This window comes from Halichoerus grypus, chromosome 15, assembly GCF_964656455.1.
Source record: "Halichoerus grypus chromosome 15, mHalGry1.hap1.1, whole genome shotgun sequence".
Taxonomy (NCBI): Eukaryota; Metazoa; Chordata; class Mammalia; order Carnivora; family Phocidae; genus Halichoerus; species Halichoerus grypus.
In genome coordinates this window covers 55,610,467-55,630,424 of record NC_135726.1, presented here as the reverse complement: position 1 = coordinate 55,630,424, position 19,958 = coordinate 55,610,467, and the positions used below count along the sequence as shown (strand labels likewise).

The window sequence follows — 19,958 nt, the reverse complement described above, 5'->3', positions numbered from 1 at the left end:
AAGGGTTGGGACTTTGACCTCCAGGGAGGGGAGAGGGGCTGGAAGTTGAATAAATCACCAATGGCCAATGATTTAAATCCGTGGATTGAGTAAAGCAGATTGTCCTTCCCAGTGTGGGTGGGCCCGGTCCAATTAGGGGCCTGCATAGAAGGAAAGGGTTGACCCTTCCATAAGTAAGTGGAACTCTTTCTCCTTCGCTGCCTTCGAGCTAGGACATCATTTTTTTCTGTGCCTTTGGACTTGAGCTGAAACATCGGCTTTTCCTGGATCTTAAACCAGCTGGTCTCTGGACTGGAACTCACCATCAGATGTCCTGGGTCTCCAACTTGCCAACTGCACATCTTGGGACTTCTGAACCTCCATAATCACAGGAGCCAAATCCTTACAATAGATCTCTTTATATATGCATAGAATGTGATCCTATGGGTTCTGTTTGGAGAACCCTGGCTAATACACCCCGAGTACAAGTCAAGTTCTCTCAGCAGCCTCCAGAGCTCTTCAGAAGCTGACCTAGGGTACCTCCCAGACCTCCTCTCCTCCCACGTTCCCCATGGCTCACTCTGCTACGCTGTTATCCAGCTGTCTGCCAACACACCTCTTCCCACTTAGGACTTCTGAGTGCACTAGTCCTTCACAATGGGTTCCTTTTGTGTGGGTGCCCACAGGATCTCTCACTTTGTCCATGTCTTCACTCAGATGTCAACTTCTCCATGAGGCTTGCCGCAGGCACAGTGTTTTTTTTGTTTTTTTTTTTGTTTTTTTTAATTTCAGCAGTCTTCAAAAATTCCTCTTATGTTTTTCTGTTTTGGGTTTTTTTTTTCCCTAACATATATCACTCTCTAAGGGATAGCGCGTTTTAATTTTTTTATTAACTGTTTGTCTTCTAACTAGAGTTTCTGACTCATCTTTTCCATCCTCAGCTCTTAGGAGCTGACCCTTTGCTATATCTCCAGCCCTAAAACAGGGCCTGGCACATGGGGGGTGTCCAGGAAACATCATTTGGATGAACAAATGCTCAGTGCCAGGCACAGTCCTAAGTATCTGACATGCATGAACTCATTTAATGTGATGCACACAGCATTAGTAGTAGTGTCCCCATTTTGTAGATGAGCAAACTGAGGCACAGAGAGGTTAACTAATTTTAGTAAAGTTGAGCAGGTGGTAGCTGAGGTGGTAAGTAGGTAGGTATCTGGGTTCCAACCCAGTCACTCCATGCCCTCAACTTCCACATTCCAAATGCCCAGCTCTCAGGTCAGTTCTGCACCAACAGCAAGACCAGAGTCTGAGGTGGCCTGGGATGAGGACTGTGGTGGGACTGGGGACCCAAATCCAAGGGGTCAGGAGGCCCCAGGGTCACTGATGGGAGCCACATCTCTTGTGACTACTGTGGACCAAGTCATGTCTACTTGACGTATTTGTCCCTGACAACTTCTCTCCTGACAGAGGGGCAGACCCTGCCACCTGGCCCCTCAGCCTCGGAGCCTCTCCTTAGAGCTCCATCATGTGCTAATGCATTTGCCCCGATCTCTTCTAGCGCCCAGAGGCACTGTTCTCAGGAAACTGGCAAGGTGGTGTTCTCTTCCCTGTGCAAACATGGTGCATGAGGAGGGACGCCTGGGTGGCTCAATCAGTGAAGTGTCTGATCTTGGGGTCCTGGGATGGAGCCCCGTGTGGAACCCCATGTCGGGCTCCATACTCACCAGGGAGTCTGCTTCTCCTTCTCCCTCTGCCCCTCCCCCTGCTCATGCTGTCTCTCTCAAAAAAAAATAAAAAATAAAAAATAAAAACCATGTTGCCCTAGGAAAGGGCCATAGTTCTGGGGCCTTGTCCCCCTAGACAAGCCTCTCACCATCTGCAAATGGCAGGGAGGCAAGACGGGATGATTTCTCAGCCCCCACTTCACCTCCCATGGCCCGTGCTGACTAAGTTCCCCTTCTGTGGTGACCACAGCTCGGTGACACATGGCTTCCTGTTGGGGCTTCCTTGGCCTCACCCTCCATTCGGGCCATTTCCTTCCCTGACAGAGGGACCCGAACCCAGGCTCCTGCCCTGGCCGGTGCAGACATGGTGCCCCTGCTGCTGCTGCCCCTGTTGTGGGGGGGTAAGTGGGCCAAGGGAGGGGGGCTGGCTGGGCACAGGTGGGAGTGGGCTGGAGCCGCAGCTGAGCCTCCGTGTCCCCCCAGGGTCCCTGCAGGAGGATCCAGGGTTTGAGCTCCGAGTGCAGGAATTGGTGACGGTGCAGGAGGGTCTGTGTGTCCACGTGCCCTGCTCCTTCTCCTACCCCTGGAGCTCGTGGCCTTCCCGTGAGAAGGCCTACATGTACTGGTTCCGGAGTGAGGACAACCGTTATCCTGTGGCTACAAATGACCGAACGAAAATGGTGAAGATAGAGGCCCAGGGCCGATTCCACCTCATCGGGAACCCCTGGGACAACAACTGTTCCCTGAGAATCACAGAGGCCAGGAAGAGTGACCAGGGAGTCTACGAGTTCCGAATGGAGAGAGACTACGTGAGATATAGTTACAGAGATAAGAAGTTGACGGTGCAGGTGGCAGGTCCGGCAGGGGCCCCAGAAGAGGGCTCTGGGACGTGGAGACCCCCTCATAGAACAGGAACCGGACACTGGAACATTCCTTGCTCCAGGTCTTGGGGCTGGGATGGTGGGAAGAGGTATGGGAGCCTGGGGTCAGCTTGTGCCCTGAGGCCCTGGTCCCTCTCAGGGTCACACTCTGGGTCCCCACCTCCCTGGGGCCCAAGCACCTCCCTCTCTCCTCCTCAGCCCTGACACAGAAACCCGACATCCACTTTCCGGAGCCCCTGACGTCTGGCTATCCCACAAACCTGACCTGCAGTTTGCTGGGATCCTGCGAAGAGGGAAGACCTCTCACCTTCTCCTGGGTGGGGGATGCTCTTGACTCGCTGGACCCCCAGACCCTCCACTCCTCAGTGCTGACCCTCACCCCGAGGCTGCAGGACCATGGCAGCAACCTCACCTGTCAGGTGCACCTGCCAGGAGGTCAGGACACCGTGGAAAGAACCATCAGGCTCAATGTCTCCTGTGAGTGCTGGAGGGATGGCTGGGTCCCTGAGGGCAGTGGGGGAAAAAGGCATCAGTCCTGGGATACTTTTCCTGGGGGAGGTTGGGGGAAGTCACAAAGCCCATCCCTTCCACTTATGGGGCTCCTGGAACAAAGGGCAAAAACCCACCCTGCCCCTCACCATATCTTTCCTCCTCAGACGCTCCGCAGTTGATGACCACCCGCATTTTGCAGGGAAACTACACAGGTAGGAAAGATCCTCTCTTCCCTGGGGCTGTGATGGGAATGGGGTGTGCCTGCTCAGGGCTCAGGGCTTGGAGATGAGACTCTCCCTCACTCCTCAGCCCCTGGGTCTGTGTCTGCCCCCACCCACCTCACTATTGTCTCCCATTGTGGACCCAGGATTGCTTTCAGTTGCTGCCTCTTCTTTTCTCTAGTTTGTGTGTATTATGTATGTTTTATTTTAATTGAGTTCTAATCGACACATAAGAGTGTGTAAGTTTCAGGTGGACAACATAATGATTTGGTATTTGTGTGTATTGCAAAATGGTCACCACAACAAGTCTACCTAACATCCCTCACCACACATAGCTACAAATTTTTTTTCCTTGTGATGAGAACATCTGAGAGCTACTCTTTTAGGGACTTTCAAATATACAATATAGCGCTATTAACTATAGTCACCGAACTGCGCATTACATCCCTTGACTTATTTATTTTATAACTGGAAGTTGGTGCCTTTTGACCTCCTTCCTTTTTTCATTAGCTTTAGAGTTTATGGTTGTTTTCTTTTTTAAATGATTTATTTATTTATTCACATTAGAGAGATGGGGGAGAGGGGCAGAAGGAAAGGGGGGGAGGGACTTTAAAAAATATTTTATTTATTTATTTTTGAGAAAGAGAGAGAGAGTATATGAGTAGGGGGACAGGTAGAGGGAGAAGAAGACTGCCTGCTGAGCAGGGAGCCTGATGCAGGATTCGATCCCAGGACCCTGGGATCATGACCCGAGCTGAAGGCAGATGCTTAACCGACTGAGCCGCCCAGGCGTCCTAGAGTTTATGTGTAATTGTAGTAAAACAGACACAATGTAAAACTTATTATCTTCACCATGCAGCGGTGTTGAAGGCTTTCGCAGTGTTGCAACCGGTCTGCAGAGCTCTCTCCATCTTGCAGAACCAAAACTCTATGCCCATCATGCACTGACTCCCCAGCCCCTCCCCCAGCCTCTGGCAGCCACCCTTCCAACCTCTGTCTCTGTGATTTTGACTGCTCCAGGTTCTGCTCCCTACGCTTGAATTTCTGTCTGCACTCCGTCATCGCTGATCTAGTCATTTTCTGTAGGACCCTTCGATGTTCCCAGTCCCCGTAGCTCCACCCTGGACCCCTGCTGCTCTCTGTGTCCACCTTCCTGGGCATCCTCATTCTGTCCCATGTCTCCACTTGTGACCCCATCCCTATTCTGACCCTATCCTGGTGCCTCCCACGACTTTTTAGCTGGCCACAGATGAGACATGTAGCTGCCTCTTGCTGATGCCTCTCTGCGTCCGCTACTTAGCCCCGGGGCGGGGGTAGGGGGCCTGGACACCACACTAGATAACTCCCCTTCTCACCAGCTGCACCCTATGAGTCAGCGAGTCTCGAGAACTTCATTTCTCAAATCATTTCCCTCTTCTTGCCTTTGGCCCCAGACCAGCTCCAATCTTATCCTGGACCCTGGACTATTGCCTCAGCATCCTCCTCAGCCTCCCTGCCTCCTGTTTAATCTCTCTGGCGCAGGCCCCCCTTGGCCCCAGCAGGGTCTTTCTAGACCCAGCACTGATTTGCATTTCCCCTACTCATAGCCCCTACCGCTTCCCAGTAACCTCAGGGGAAAGCCCAATGCCCTCAGCCCGGCACTCAGAGCTCCAAAATTTCTGACTCTGCCTTCTCTCCCACCGTGATCATGTCTCTGGTGCTCCCGGTCCTCCCTGCCAAGTTACAGGTGCAAGTGCGCTTCCCCTCATCTGCCAGGCGGTCTCAAATGCTTGGCGCATGTCCGCCAGAGCTGCCCGCCCACCACTCGCCCCGCCCACCTCAGCAGAGCCTCCTCCTCTCTGGTGGCCCGACTTGACCACCAGAGTCATTGCCCCTTCAGCCATGATTAGCCTACCCCTTAGCCCTTGTCACATGGCCCTGTCTTCCTATTTCTGGCTCTATGGGAAGACGGGGGGAGAGCTGGATCTCTCGGCTCCACCCACTTTGTGGTGAATCTCTTACCCAGTCCTGAAGACGCTGAGGAACCACACGTCACTGCCTGTCTTGGAGGGCCAGTTCCTGCGCCTGGTCTGCATCGCTGAGAGCAACCCCCCCGCCATGCTGAGCTGGTCCCGGGAGGGAAAAGCCCTGAGCCCCTCCCAGCCCTCAGCACCTGGGGTCCTGGAGCTGCCCCATGTAGGGGTTGAGGATGAAGGGGAGTTCACCTGCCAGGCTCAGCACCCTCTGGGCTCCCAGCACGTTTCCTTCAGCCTCTTTGTGCACAGTGAGTTGTAATACAGTTTCTGGGGGTGGTCAGCCTGGTCAGGCATTTGGGGGGAAGGGACTGGGGTCTGGGGACAGAACTTCATCCTCTGGACCCCCTTCCGCAGGAACCCCCTCTTCCTGCAACTGTGTGACTGAGAAGCAGGAGGGCTCCTGGCCGCTGGTCATCACCCTGATCAGAGGGGTCCTCATGGGGGCTGGCTTCCTCCTCACCTATGGCCTCACCTGGATCTACTACACCAGGTGAGCGGGCCTGTCCCTCTCCAGGGAAGTCTGGTGATTGGCTCCTGAGTTCCAGGTGGTGCTGAGCTGTCCCACCCTGCCTGGAGTTAGAACTAAAGTGGTAGCTCTGATCTGAGACCCGTGTTGGTTCTGCAGGTGTGGAGACCCCCAGGGAGTGGGGCTGAGAGGCCTGACTGAGCCTCCTTCCTTCTCAAGACAGGACTGAGGTGTGGACCTGGAGCCCAGAGGGACAGATATGGGATGTCATGGTCAGCCTCTTCCTGGAACCTCTCAACTCAAACCTTCTCAGTTGTACCCCTGGGAGTTTAATTTGGGGAGGTGAATGAGCGATGACCCGGAGAGGCCAACCCCATCAGAAGAAGTTACGACTTTCCCAAGGAAACGTGGCATGCCACGCTATGCAGGGCCACAGGGGAAGAAGCACTACGTCTTGGTTGGGAGGCAGAAGCAGGTGCAGGAGAAGCTTCGAAAAAGCCTTTCCTGGGTTTTGTGTAGGAAAGGCAAGGCCAGGAGTATAGCTCAGGATCAGCTAGTTTGAGTAATTCTGGGGGGCTTTGACCTATAGGGGTGGGTCTAGTTGTCTTGTACCTGTCCTTGGTGATTTAGGGCAGGGTGTGTGAGTTAGAGAAAAATGGTGTTTGGGGGCCCCTGGGTGGCTCAGTTGGTTAAGCATCTGCCTTCAGCTCAGGTCATTATCCCAGAGTCCTGGGATCGAGCCCCTCATGGGGCTCCCTGCTCAGCAGGGAGCCTGCTTCTCCCTCTGCCTGCCGCTCCCCCTGCTTGTGCTCTCTCTCTCTCTCTCAAATAAATAAATAGGGTGTTTGGGGGACACGGGCTGGGGATTGGTTGGTTTGATCTGAAAGGTGGGCTCCTGGCAGAGCACTTTGCCCTCTTTAAGAACTGGCTGACCCTGGGAGGTGCAGTCTCTCCCCAGAGGGCAAGCTTTTTAAGATAAAGGAAATAAAAAATCTAATACACACCTCCACGGATCTGCTCAGCCTGCCTCTCCTTGCTGGCGCTGCCCACCACACCCCTCCCACCCTCCTCCTTTCCAGCCCCAGCCCTGCCCCTGCAAAGGGAGTTCCCCTGGCTTACTTCCCAGGACCCAGCAGTTACCTGCTTAAACCCTGAGTTTCTGGTCTCCCAAACTTCCTTCTCAGTGTGGACAGCAGTACACAGTAGAGTCAAGAATACAGCTTTTCTTTCCCAGATGAAAGACACCTACCTCATAATAATTGCTACAGAACATCACATTTAATTATAAATAAAAGTTTTATTAAAAATGCAACATTAAAATTGATTTTACTGTTTAATGTCTCTGTGGAAGTTTCTAGAGCAAATTTATGTCTTAATCGTCTATCCTTTTTTGTTGAGCATGTTCCAAAGAAGACTTTTTTTAAAAAATATTTTATTTATTTATTTGACAGAGAGAGACACAGCAAGAGAGGGAACACAAGCAGGGGGAGCGGGAGAGGGAGAAGCAGACTTCTGCTGAGCAGGGAGCCCGATGCGGGGCTCAATCCCAGGACCCTGGGATCATGACCTGAGCCAAAGGCAGACGCTTAACTGACTGAGCCACCCAGGCACCCCATGTGCAAAAGCTTTTTATTTTGATGAAGTCCCAATAGTTCATTTTTGCCTTTGTTTCCCTTGCCTTTAGAGACAATCACCTTTAGGAACTCTCCCACATATTGTGTTGGGTTGGCAGCTTTGTGTTCTCTACAATTATTAAGTGTGGGAGATCCAGTCACCTTCTGTGGTTGTTAAATCTGAGCAGGATGCAGGATTTGCTGTACTGGTTTGTACCGTAAAACTGAAATCTGCTGCTGTGATCTTAGAAGACAGCCAGGTGCAGGGCACTGGGGTAACAGTCAGCGAAACTTCTGACTTCAGCTCAGGTCATTATATCAGGGGCCTGGGATGGAGCCCCATGTTGAGTTCTGTGTCAGGCTCTGCACTCAGCGGGGAGTCTGCTTGTCCCTCTCCCTCTGCCCCTCGCCCCGCCAACGCGTGCTCTCTCTCTCTCAAATAAATAAAATAAAATCTTTTTTAAAAAAGAAATGTTTATTTTGGTAAAGTCAACATAACACAAAATACCATCTTGGCTCTTCTGACCATTTTAAAGTATACACTTCAATGGTATTAAGTACATTCACCCTGTTGGGCAACCATCACCATCATCTATTTCCAGAACTTTTTCATCTTCCCAAACTGAAGCTCTGTACTCAATAAACAATAACTCTGCATTTCCCTTCCTCCCAGCCCCTGGCAACCAGCATTCTACTTTCTGTTCCTATGACTTTGACTGCACTATGTACCTCATCTAAGTAGAATCGTACAACATTTGTCATTTTGTGTCTGGCTTATTTCCCTCAGCATACTATCCACAAGGTTCACCCATGTTGTAACCTGTGTTAGAATTCCTTTCTTTTCATGACTGAATAATATTCCATTGTGTGTATACACCACATTTTGATTATCCATTTATCCACTGATGGACACTTGGGTTGCTTCCAGCTTTTGGCTGTTGAGAATGAAGTTGCTGTGAACATGGGTGCACAAAGATCTGTTTCAGTCCCTGATTTCTATTCTCTTGGGTATCTACCTAGAAGTGGAATGGCTGGACATATCGAGATTAGAACTTTCAAATGTGAACGTAGGGGTGGGGATGTGAATTCATTTGGGTATTCTGGAGAACTCTTTAGTGCTATCCTCTGTAGCTGATTAAATGCCTACTTCATGATGGAGCAATTCCATTTCCACCATGAAAAGTGTTAGTCCTCCTTTTTTTATTGAAAAATCCATATCAAAATTATAAATAAAAGCCAAAAACCAGAAACAAATGCAGTCACTGTATTTTATTTATTTATTTTTTAGATTTTATTTATTTATTTGACAGAGAAAGAGCACAAGCAGAGGGAGAGGGAGAAGTAGGCTCCCCGCTGAGCAAGGAGCCCGATGCAGGACTCAATCCCAGGACCCTGAGATCATGACCTGAGCCGAAGGCAGCTGCTTAATCGACTGAGCCACTCAGGCATCCTGCAGCCATTCTATTTTAGAATAAACAACTTGAATGATATTCACACATGGAATACTAATTAAAAGCAAAAACAAGACATACAAATGGCCAACAGACACATGAAAAAATGCTCCACATCACTTGCCATCAGGGAAGTACAAAGCAAAACCAAAATGAGATACCACCTCACACCAGTCAGAATGGCTAAAATTAACCACTCAGGAAACGACAGATGTTGTCGAGGATGCAGAGAAAGGGGAACCCTCCTACACTGTTGGTGGGAATGCAAGCTGGTGCAGCCACTCTGGGAAACAGTATGGAGGTTCCTCAAAAGGTTGAAAATTTCGAGCTACCCTACGACCCAGCAATTGCACTACTGGGTATTTACTCCAAAGATAGAAATGTGATCTGAAGGGGCACTTGCACCCCAATGTTTATAGCAGCAATGTCCACAATAGCCCAACTATGGAAAGAGCCCAGATGTCCATCGACAGATGAATGGATAAAGAAGATGTGATATCTATATACAACGGAGTATTACTCAGTCATCAAAAAAACCCACAAAATCTTGCCATTTGCAACGATGTGGATGGAACTAGCAGGTATTATGCTAAGCAAGATAAATCAATCAGAGAAAGACAATTATCATATGATCTCACTGATATGTGGCATTTTAGAAACAAAACAGAGGATCATAGGGGAAGAGAGGAAAAAATAAAAGAAGAAGAAATCAGAGAGGGAGACAAACCATAAGAGACTCTTAATCATAGGAAACAAACTGAGGGCTGCTGGAGGGGAGGTGGGCGGGGGGATGGGATAACTGGGTGATGGACATTAAGGAGGGCATGATATGTAATGAGCACTGGGTATTATATAAAACTGATGGAACACTGACCTCTACCTCTGAAATCAATAATACATTATATGTTAATTAATTGAATTTAAATTAAAAAATATATATTTAGAAATTTTAAAAAAAGGTGATGGGTGATTGTCATGTGCAAGCTGATGTCCTTTCCCCCAGCAGGAGAGCAAAGCCTTCTTCCCTGCATCCCCAGCACCCGGCAAGTATAATTTGTGTAAGAGATATATTCCAAGACTCCCCTGTGGGTGCCAGCAACCAAGGGTAGTACCAAACACTATATATACTATGTTTTTTCTATATCTACAAACCTATGATAAAGTTAAATTTATCTATTAGGCACAGTAAGATATTAACAACCATAACTAATAACAAAGCATAACTATAACAATAGACTGTCATAAAATTTATGGGAATGTGATCTCTCTGTCTCTCCCTTAAAATATCTTATTGTGCTGTCCTCACCCTTCTTTTTGTGATGATGTGGATGATGCCCACGTGATAAGATGAAGTGACGGGAATGACGTTGGCTTGTGACGTAGTGCTAGGCTCCTTCCTATTGGCCTTCTGACGGGGTCAGCAGAAGGAAAAGCCTCTGCTTCCAGACCACAGTTGACCACAGGGGAACTGAAACCACAGCAGGTCAAACTGTGGATCAAGGGGGTATAGCTGTCCTGCTGAGCAATTTTGCAAAGTGATTGTGCTCATTTGCATTCTCACCTGCAGGGTCTGAGGAGTTCTGGCTCTCCACATTCTCTCCAACACTGAATAAAATTAGTCTTTCAATTTTAGCCACCCTGACGTATGTAGATGCATTGTTGTTGTTGTTGTTGTTGTTGTTTTAATGGGTCTTAATGAGAACCGTGACCTATGTCTCAGGATTTTATTTTTTATCTTCTCTCTTTGGGGGAGTCACCTCTTGTGTGCTTTTGGCTTATTTTCAAGTTTATTTCATGCATCGTGTAGCTTGTATCTGACTTCATTTTGAGTTAGTCTTCCTATTGGGATCAATCACCAATGATCAATGAGTTAATCAACCATGCCTATATAATGAAACTTCCATAAAAATCCAAGAGGACTGAGTTCAGAGAGGTGCCAGGTTGGGGAACCCATGCAGGTGCGGGGAGACTGCCATGCCTGGAGAGAGCATGGAAGCTCCGTGCCTTCTCTCCATACCCGGCCCTGTGCATCTCTTCTATCTGGCTGTTCCTGAGGTATATCTTCTTATAATAAGCCAGTAATCCAGTAAGTAAAATGTTTCTATGAGTTCTGTGAGCCACTCTAGCAAATGAATCAAATCTGAGGACGGGTCCCCGGGAACTTCTGATCTGTAGCTAGTTGGTCAGAAGTACAGGTAACAACCTGGATTTGCAACTGGCATCTGAAGGGGGTTATGGGGGTGGGAGGGAGGCTTGTAGGACCGAACCCTTAACCCATGGGATCTGATGCTATCTCCAGGTAGGCAGTGTCAGAATTGAATTGAATTGAATTCTTGGACACCTGCTGGTGTCTAAGAATTGCTTGGTGGTGGTGGTGGTGGTGGTGGTGGGAACTCCTCCCCACCTCTACATTTGGAATTGGTCTCAGAATACCAAAGTAGATAATTTACGTTCATTTTCTTGTAGCAAGGCTTCGAAACTGGTGTGTTCTACCCTTAGAGCACACATCCTTATAGCTACCTTTCAGGTGGTCAATTGCCACCTGTGTGACTGGCCATATTGGACAGCATGGCTCTAGAACATAAATCTACAAGTGGAATTGCTGGGTCACGATTCAGCACTTCCTCAGTTTATTAGAAGATGCTGTTTTCCCCTAAAGCACTTGAACGCTCAAACTCACAACCCCAAGTTCAAGAGTCTCATGCTCTACCCTGAGCCAGTCAGGCGCCCCTACTTCAATATAAATTTTTTTAAAGGAATTTATTTTTAAGTAATCTCCACATCCAATGTGGGACTCAAACTCACAACCCCAAAATCAAGAGTTGCATGTTCTACTGTCTGAGCCAGCCAGGCACCCCTTCAATATAAATTTTATAATGACATTATCAAGTTCCACAAAAATCATCAAGGGGATTGGGTGATATATTGCTCTGATTCTGCATATTAATTTAGATTCACTTGACATTTATACAATATTGTTTTAACCCCATTAACATGACATATTTTTCTATTTACTTACATCTTTAATGTCTATTAATACAGATTTTAAAATTCCTCCATTTAGGTGGTGTACATCATTATATTTTTGTTATATATATCTCTAAATAGATATATTCCAAGTATATTGATTTATGATGCTATTGTCTACGGCATCTTTTTTTTTTAAGATTTATTTATTTATTTGAGAGAGAGAGAGAGAGAGTGGGGAGGAGGGGCAGAGGGAGAGCAGGAGAGAGAATCCTCAAGCAGACTCCCTGCCAAACGCCGAGTCCGACATGGGACTTGATCCCAGGACCCTGAGATCATGACCTGAGCCCAAATCAAGGCACCCAGGCACCCCCATGGCATATTTTTTTTAAAAAAATTTTTAAAGATTTTATTCATTTATTAGAGAGAGAGTGAACGAGAGAGAGAGAAGGAGAGAGAGCACAGTAACGGGGGGGGGGAGGGGGGAGAGGCAGAGGGAGAAGGAGAAGCAGACTCCCCACTGAGCCGGGAACTGGATGTGGTCTTGATCCCAGGACCCTGGGATCATGACCTGACTGGAAGGCAGAAGCTTAACCAACTGAGCCACCCAGGTGCCCCCCATGGCACCTTTTATAAAATCCTATTTAAAAAAATTACTGTGATATGGAAATGGAATTAATTTTTGTAATTTGATTTTGTCTCTAGTAACCTTGCTATCTCTCTTATTAAGCCCCAAAATGTATCTGCATATGCTTTTGGGTTTTTCTACATAAAGATGTCTTTTTTCTTTTCTTTTCCTTTCCTTGCTTTCCTTTCCTTTTCCTTTCTTTTCTTTTCAATTCTTATACCTTTTTCTTATTTTTCTTGCCTTACTACACTGGGACTTCATGCTACTCCAAACAGTATGCAGTTTTCTGAAGACACCCTTTATCTTGTTGGGGAAGTTCTCTTTTATTCCCAGTTAGCTATGAGTTTTATCATGAAGGCGATTGAAATCACCCAATGCTTAATAATTTTTATCTCTTGAGATTTAATTGGTCAAGGGCCAATCATGAAAATAGAAGCCATGCTATGTGTTTCAGCAGAGGGAATTTAATATGAAGAATTTGTTATGCAGATGTTGGGAGGTGAATGGAGCCCTGCCTAGAAGTCTTGGACCACTTTAAGTACCCGGCTTGAGACTTTTTTTTGGTCTTTTTAAATATTTTTTATTGAAATACATTAGACATATATCATTAGTTTTGAGTGTACAACACAATGATTCAATATTTGTATATATTAGAAAATGAGGGCGCCTGGGTGGCTCAGTTGGTTAAGCAACTGCCTTTGGCTCAGGTCATGATCCTGGAGTCCCAGGATCCAGTCCCGCATCGGGCTCCCTGCTCGGCAGGGAGTCTGCTTCTCCCTCTGACCCTCCTCCCTCTCATGCTCTCTGTCTCTCATTCTCTCTCTCTCAAATAAATAAATAAAATCTTAAAAAAAAAAAAAGAAAATGATCACCACACTAAGTCTAGTCAACATCCATCACTATACATAGTTACACATTTTTTCTTGTGATGAGAACTTTTAAGATCTACTCTCTTAGCAACTTTCAAATACATGATACGGCATTGTTAATTATGGTTACCATGCTGTAAATTATATCCCCAGGACTTATTTTACAGCTGGGAGTTTGTACTTTTTTAAAAGTTTTTTTTATTTATATTTTTAGTAATCTCTACACCCAACATGGGTCTTGAACTCATGAACCCAAGATCAAGAGTTGCATGTTCTTTTGACCTAGCCGGTCAGGCGCCCCAGAAGTATGTACCTTTTGATCTCCTTCATCCATTCTGCCCGCCCCTGGCCTCTGGCAGCCAACAATGTGTTCTTTGTATCTGTAAGTTTGTTTTTTGTTTTTGTTTTTTAGATTTCACATATAGGTGAGATCATATGGTATTTGTCTTTCTCTGTCTGGCTTATTTCACTTAGCACGCTGCCCTCGAGGTCCATATGTGTTGTCACAAATGGCAGGATTTCCTTTTTTTTTTAAAGATTTTATTTATTTATTTGACAGAGAGAGACACAGCGAGAGAGGGAACACAAGCAGGGGGAGAGGGAGAGGGAGAAGAAGGTTCCCCGCAGAGCAGGGAGCCTGATGTGGGGCTCGATCCCAGGACCCTGGGATCGTGACCTGAGCCGAAGGCAGCTGCTTAACTGACTGAGCCACCCAGGTGCCCTGGATTTCCTTAATTTTTTTATGGCTGAAGAATACTCCATCATGTACATATAAACTCCATCTTCTTTATCCATTCATCTATGGATGGACACTTACGTTGTTTCCTATCTTGGCTATTGTCAATAATGCTGCAGTGAACACACAGGTGTAGATATCTTTTTGACTTGGTGCTTTCATTTCCTTCAGATATATACCAGAAGTGGGATTGCTAGATCATATGGTAGTTCTATTTTTAATTTCTTGAGGAACCTCCATACTGTTTTTCAGAGTGGCTGCACTAATTACACTCCCACCAACAGTGCACAAAGTTTCTCTTTTTTTTTCCACGTCCTTGCCAACACTTCTTGTTGTTTGTCTTTTTGATGATTCCAGCTTGAGATTTGTCAGACCACCAGGCGATGTGAGTTTATGCTGCACAACGTGGGAGACTTGTCTTCTTTAGTCCCTGCTTTGCTCAAGGCAATTTCCCCTGCAATTCATGAGGCGTGGGGAGTGGAGAGATGTTCACCTGGTTACCTCTTGTTACCTCTTGTTCACTCAGCAGAGACAGTCCTAGGTTCTGGGGAGCATGATATTTATACAAGCGTTGAGATCACTCCTTAGAAAAGAAATACCACATTTGGCATACGTATGAATTTTTTTAAATGAGAAAATGAAAAAATGCACCACCTCAAATTGCAAAAGGTAAAATGTGCAAAGTCAAAATATGAGACAACTCTCAAGAATTAGAGACTATTTTCATTAGTAGTACGGAATACCTCTCTGGCACACCTGCAGAGCACATGTTGCCCACGTTTTTTGACTGATACTCTTTTTTTAAGTTTTTATTTATTTATTTAAATAATCTCTACACCCAGTGTGGGGCTCAAACTCACAATCCCCAGATCAAGAGTGGCATGCTCTTCTGACTGAGCCAGCCAGACACACGAAGAAATTGTCTTTCAATCCTACAGCTTGTTACAAGAATGTCTAAAATGTTTATGTCAAATGTCAAGTTTGGGGAAACCTTATCGAGTTTCTTTCCTAAGAGGGCAGTAGGATTACAGGGTCTTTTCATACATGCTTTGAGCCCCTGCCAGGACTTTTCAAAAAAGGGTCCCTTGAAGATGGAGCTTCATTAGTTTCAGGGTGGCAGATTTGCTTCTCTGCTGAAGCCAGACTTTTGGGGTCCCCGCCCAATGGGGCACCGGTCCCCCTTAACACGTGCTGTTTTCAGTGGACTTGTGCCATCGCTGTTCCACGAGACCTTCAGATTCATGAGGACAAACTTTTGAGGATGCCATGCTCCGAAAACCCCTCATAACAAAGGGGCTTTAACTTAGCTGCGTTCCACCCTCCCTTGGATTTGGGTCTGGAAATTCCTTTCTTCCTTGCCAGAACTTGCATGGTTTTAAGAAAATTTTAAGTGATGCTTTTCCAGAATGTTCAGGGTTTTTCAGCTCGAGGGTGAGTCACACTGAATCTCCAGGACTAGTCCCCCCTTCTCTTTTTAAAAAATATTTCTTGGGCACCTGCGTGGCTCAGTCGGTTACGCATCTCCCTTCGGCTCAGGTCGTGATCCCGGGGTCCTGGGATCCAGCCCTGCATCAGGCTCCTTGCTCAGTGGGGAGCTTGCTTCTCCCTCTGCCTCCCGCTTTCCCTGCTTGTGCTCTCTCTCTCTTTCTTTCTGGCAAATAAATGAAATCTTTAAAAAAATATATTTCTTATTACAAGACAGCAATCTTTTATTGAAGCTTTTTTTTTGTCTAAAACTATGCACGAAGAGATTAATCTTTTGTTCATATTAACATAAGTCGAACATCACTATTCCAAACCAGTATTATTTACAAAAATGAGCCTTTTCGTTACTTTCTTGCCAGGTTCACGAGGACTAAATCTTAAGCCAACTTCAACATAGCTTTTAGAATCTTCCTGCCATCCAATACCCAGCAACACTTCTAGGGTAGGGGACAGCCTTTTCATAGAGATAGCAACATTCATTGTTCACTGGGACCGTAGAACCGCAAGTGAACAACAATAAAATGAAATCATTCCAAACAATTCCCATTTGTCTTTCAAAAGCATGCTTCGTCTAAATCTCCCTTTCTATACAGACTGGGGGAGAGAGACCCCAGAGAGTATAGTTATGTTAATTAAATTCACCGCTTTAAACAGTGAACAAGACAGTTTAGTGTGTGTATGGGCGAGCTTGCCATGGACACCAGCAGATAATAAAGAAAACTTCAAACCCAGAATAACATGTACCCCGACAACTGGACGGCTCCAATCCATACTTTTAATCTGGATCACAGTGAAATTGTTTGCTTTCCAGTTAAAGATATTGCCAAAATCTTTCAAAGCAGATTTCTGCTTAGAAATTCAAATGAAAATATTAAATAATAAAAAATGCTGGCTTATTATATAGTTTCTGACAGGCTCCAATATCCTGGGTGCCAGAAGGTAATTCTATCTCTGTTGCTAGTAAAAAGAGGAATCTTGTATACACTAAAAATGTGATATTACAAGATTCTAGTGTCACCTGTCAAAACACGAATATCTAAAAAAAAAAAGGAATATCTAGAATGCAAATTTCAGTAAGCACTCGAGATGAAGGGCAATCAGAATACAAAAGCAGGCAAAATCCACATAAATTAACTCCTACTAATCTGAGAAATCAATGTAATGTATATGTAAATTGAAAAACACTGTCTAGCTAGTCATTAGTTTCTAACTAAATTATGACAGGTCGTTTCAGCATATATGTTCTCTTCCTGTGATATTTGTTTGTTCTGGCAAGACTCCAAGAAGCACTGGCCCCTGAAAACAGCTCAGCAAAAGACAGCTCTGAGGCAATTGCTTCAGATTTGCCAGTCCCAAGTCTGCAGTCATCAGTAAGTCCCAAGACTGCAGTCATCACTAACAGGACAAGCACCAGAATGTAGATGTTCTTGTGAGATTTTTTTTCTGCCAGTGAAGCAGCTTGCAGTAACTGACCAGTGACTTTGTCTGCATGCAACTTGGAACTTTCCTCATTGGCTTCTCTGCTGTCACTGGGTCACCTTGGTCATGGATCATCATGGCCAAATCTTTTTTTTTTTAACATTTTATTTATTTGAGAGAGAGAGGGAGCATGAGCGGGGGGAGAGGCAGAGGGAGAAGCAGGCTCCCCGCTGAGCAGGGAGCCCGATGCAGGACTGGATCCCAGGACCCCGGGATCATGACCCGAGCCGAAGGCAGACGCTTAACCGACTGAGCCACCCAGGCGCCCCTATCATGGCCAAATCTTTAGGCATCCGATGGACATCCAAAATATCAGCCTGCAGCTGCCAAATTCCCCTTCCTCACTCTTTAGTAAGTTCTGGATCCTGCTCTGTGATGGCCATCTCATCCTCCTGGCTCTGCATCTGGTTCCACTCCTCATGGCTGTGAAATGAGGGGAGCTGCTCTCTCTTTGCTTCTCCTCCACAGAAAGAGGAGATCCGTCTCTCGCTCTGGCAATAAGCTCCTTTTCCTTTTCAGACACTCTTCCCTGCACAGCCTGGAAATCCTTTACAGCCCAGAGAGGTCATTCAGGAGGCCATCTTTCTGAAGTTCCAGTTTAGTGATTCATTTGTTTCCTTGGCATTTGTGGAATATTGCAACTGTTGCAGATTTTCCTCTGGTTGCTTGAGTCCCGCTTGCTTCCTAGTTGGCTCATCAGATTCTTTATCTGAGTAGCGGCTCGGCAGATCGGCTGGATGTTTCTGCCGTGCATCTGGATGACTGTTGAAATCCTGGAGTCTGAGGCTCAGAGGGCTCCAGGTTTGGTACATGTCTAAGAGACTGTAGGACATGGTGAGGAGCTAAGACCCACTGGCCCTGCACAGCATTCCCTGAAGCAGCCCCGGGACTGGATGCACAGGCTGCTGGGGAACTGGGAAGAGAAAGGGCTGCGAGAAGGGGTTGAGGCTGCCTGCACACTCCGTTTCTCTTTTCCAGCTGCTCTGGCCCTCCGCTGACCTCACTCTTGATATAAACATCATTTGGAAGGCGATCACGTCCAGATTCACATCTGGACAAGCACCCCAGCCTCCAGGGGGCCTCGGTATTCTCACCGGCTGCATCAGATACAGAGGCGAGCCAGGATAATTTCTCAGCCCCCACTTCACCTCCCATGGCCCGTGCTGACTAAGTTCCCCTTCTGTGGTGACCACAGCTCGGTGACACACGGCTTCCTGTTGGGGCTTCCTTGGCCTCACCCTCCATTCGGGCCATTTCCTTCCCTGACAGAGGGACCCGAACCCAGGCTCCTGCCCTGGCCGGTGCAGACATGGTGCCCCTGCTGCTGCTGCCCCTGCTGTGGGGGGGTAAGTGGGCCAAGGGAGGGGGGCTGGCTGGGCACAGGTGGGAGTGGGCTGGAGCCGCAGCTGAGCCTCCGTGTCCCCCCAGGGTTCCTGCAGGAGGATCCAGGGTTTGAGCTCCGAGTGCAGGAATTGGTGACGGTGCAGAAGGGTCTGTGTGTCCACGTGCCCTGCTCCTTCTCCTACCCCCGGAGCTCGTGGCCTTCCCGTGAGAAGCCCTACATGTACTGGTTCCGGAGTGGGGACAACCGTTATCCTGTGGCTACAAATGACCGAACGAAAATGGTGAAGATAGAGGCCCAGGGCCGATTCCACCTCATCGGGAACCCCTGGAACAACAACTGCTCCCTGAGAATCACAGAGGCCAGGAAGAGTGACCAGGGAGTCTACGAGTTCCAAATGGAGAGAGACTACGGGAAATATAGTTACAGAGATAAGAAGCTGAAGGTGCAGGTGGCAGGTCCGGCAGGGGCCCCAGAAGAGGGCTCTGGGACGTGGAGACCCCCCTCATAGAACAGGAACCGGACACTGGAACATTCCTTGCTCCAGGTCTTGGGGCTGGGCTGGTGGGAAGAGGTATGGGGGCCCGGGGTCAGCTTGTGCCCTGAGGCCCTGGTCCCTCTCAGGGTCACACTCTGGGTCCCCACCTCCCTGGGGCCCAAGCACCTCCCTCTCTCCTCCTCAGCCCTGACACAGAAACCCGACATCTACTTTCCGGAGCCCCTGAAGTCTGGCTATCCCACAAACCTGACCTGCAGTTTGCTGGGATCCTGCGAAGAGGGAAGACCTCTCACCTTCTCCTGGGTGGGGGATGCTCTTGACTCGCTGGACCCCCAGACCCTCCACTCCTCAGTGCTGACCCTCACCCCGAGGCTGCAGGACCATGGCAGCAACCTCACCTGTCAGGTGCACCTGCCAGGAGGTCAGGACACTGTGGAAAGAACCATCAGGCTCAATGTCTCCTGTGAGTGCTGGAGGGATGGCTGGGTCCCTCAGGGCAGTGGGGATTGTGTGTGCGCGCACATGCGCGCCCTGGGAGTGTAGGTGGGGAGTGGACAAGGACAGCAATCCCCACCTTCCCGGTTCCCCTACCCCTCCTTGGGTGCTGGGTCAACTTCCATCCCAATCTTCACATCTGAAGCAGGGCCATATCTTTCCATCCCAGACGCTCCCCAGAAACTCAACATCAGCATCTTCTTCAGCGATGTTGCAGGTAGGAAAGAACCTGTCTTCTTGGGGGCTGGGACCTGGCCCTGGGGTGGGGGTAGCGGGTCAGCTCCCAGCAAGGCAGTGGGGATCATAGCCTTAATGGGATCAGATATGGGAAAAGCAAGGATAAAAATCACCACCCTCCCTCCTCTACCTCCCATGGGTGTACGCACCTGCACTCCTACACGCTCACACATGCGCACAAACTGTGCAAAGCCCATTTCACCTCACCAGTTCACTCCTCTGGTTTCCCACCTACCCCTCCATCCCAGCCTCCTCCATCCTATTTCCTGCTGTGTTCACTGAGTGAAGCCACCAAACAGTCCAGGCATGTCCCAGTGGGACACTGAGCCTCCTCTGAAGATATGAGGCCCAGACACTTGAGGTCAACCTCTTTTAGGTGTAA

The 19,958-nt window shown here is 47.8% G+C and overlaps 1 protein-coding gene and 1 pseudogene across 11 annotated transcripts in view; one reads left to right on the top strand and one right to left on the bottom strand.

Moving 5' to 3' along the window:
- The first annotated feature begins 1,985 nt into the window (after positions 1 to 1,985).
- The window catches only part of LOC118543255 (sialic acid-binding Ig-like lectin 14), a 94,522-nt gene continuing 76,549 nt past the window's right edge, over positions 1,986 to 19,958 (top strand). Inside the window, exons 1-10 of one of the 11 annotated variants that reach the window (XM_078063104.1) lie at positions 1,986 to 2,101; positions 2,184 to 2,555; positions 2,780 to 3,058; positions 3,238 to 3,285; positions 5,300 to 5,557; positions 5,664 to 5,799; positions 18,273 to 18,349; positions 18,432 to 18,803; positions 19,029 to 19,307; positions 19,509 to 19,556. In XM_078063104.1, coding sequence (XP_077919230.1) covers positions 2,065 to 2,101; positions 2,184 to 2,555; positions 2,780 to 3,058; positions 3,238 to 3,285; positions 5,300 to 5,557; positions 5,664 to 5,799; positions 18,273 to 18,349; positions 18,432 to 18,803; positions 19,029 to 19,307; positions 19,509 to 19,556 — 1,906 coding nt within the window. In that variant the 5' untranslated portion in view covers positions 1,986 to 2,064. The other 10 variants (XM_078063102.1, XM_078063103.1, XM_036104115.2 and 7 more) reach the window with 10 other exon arrangements.
- On the bottom strand, positions 16,163 to 17,836 carry LOC118543232 (syntaxin-12 pseudogene; annotated as a pseudogene).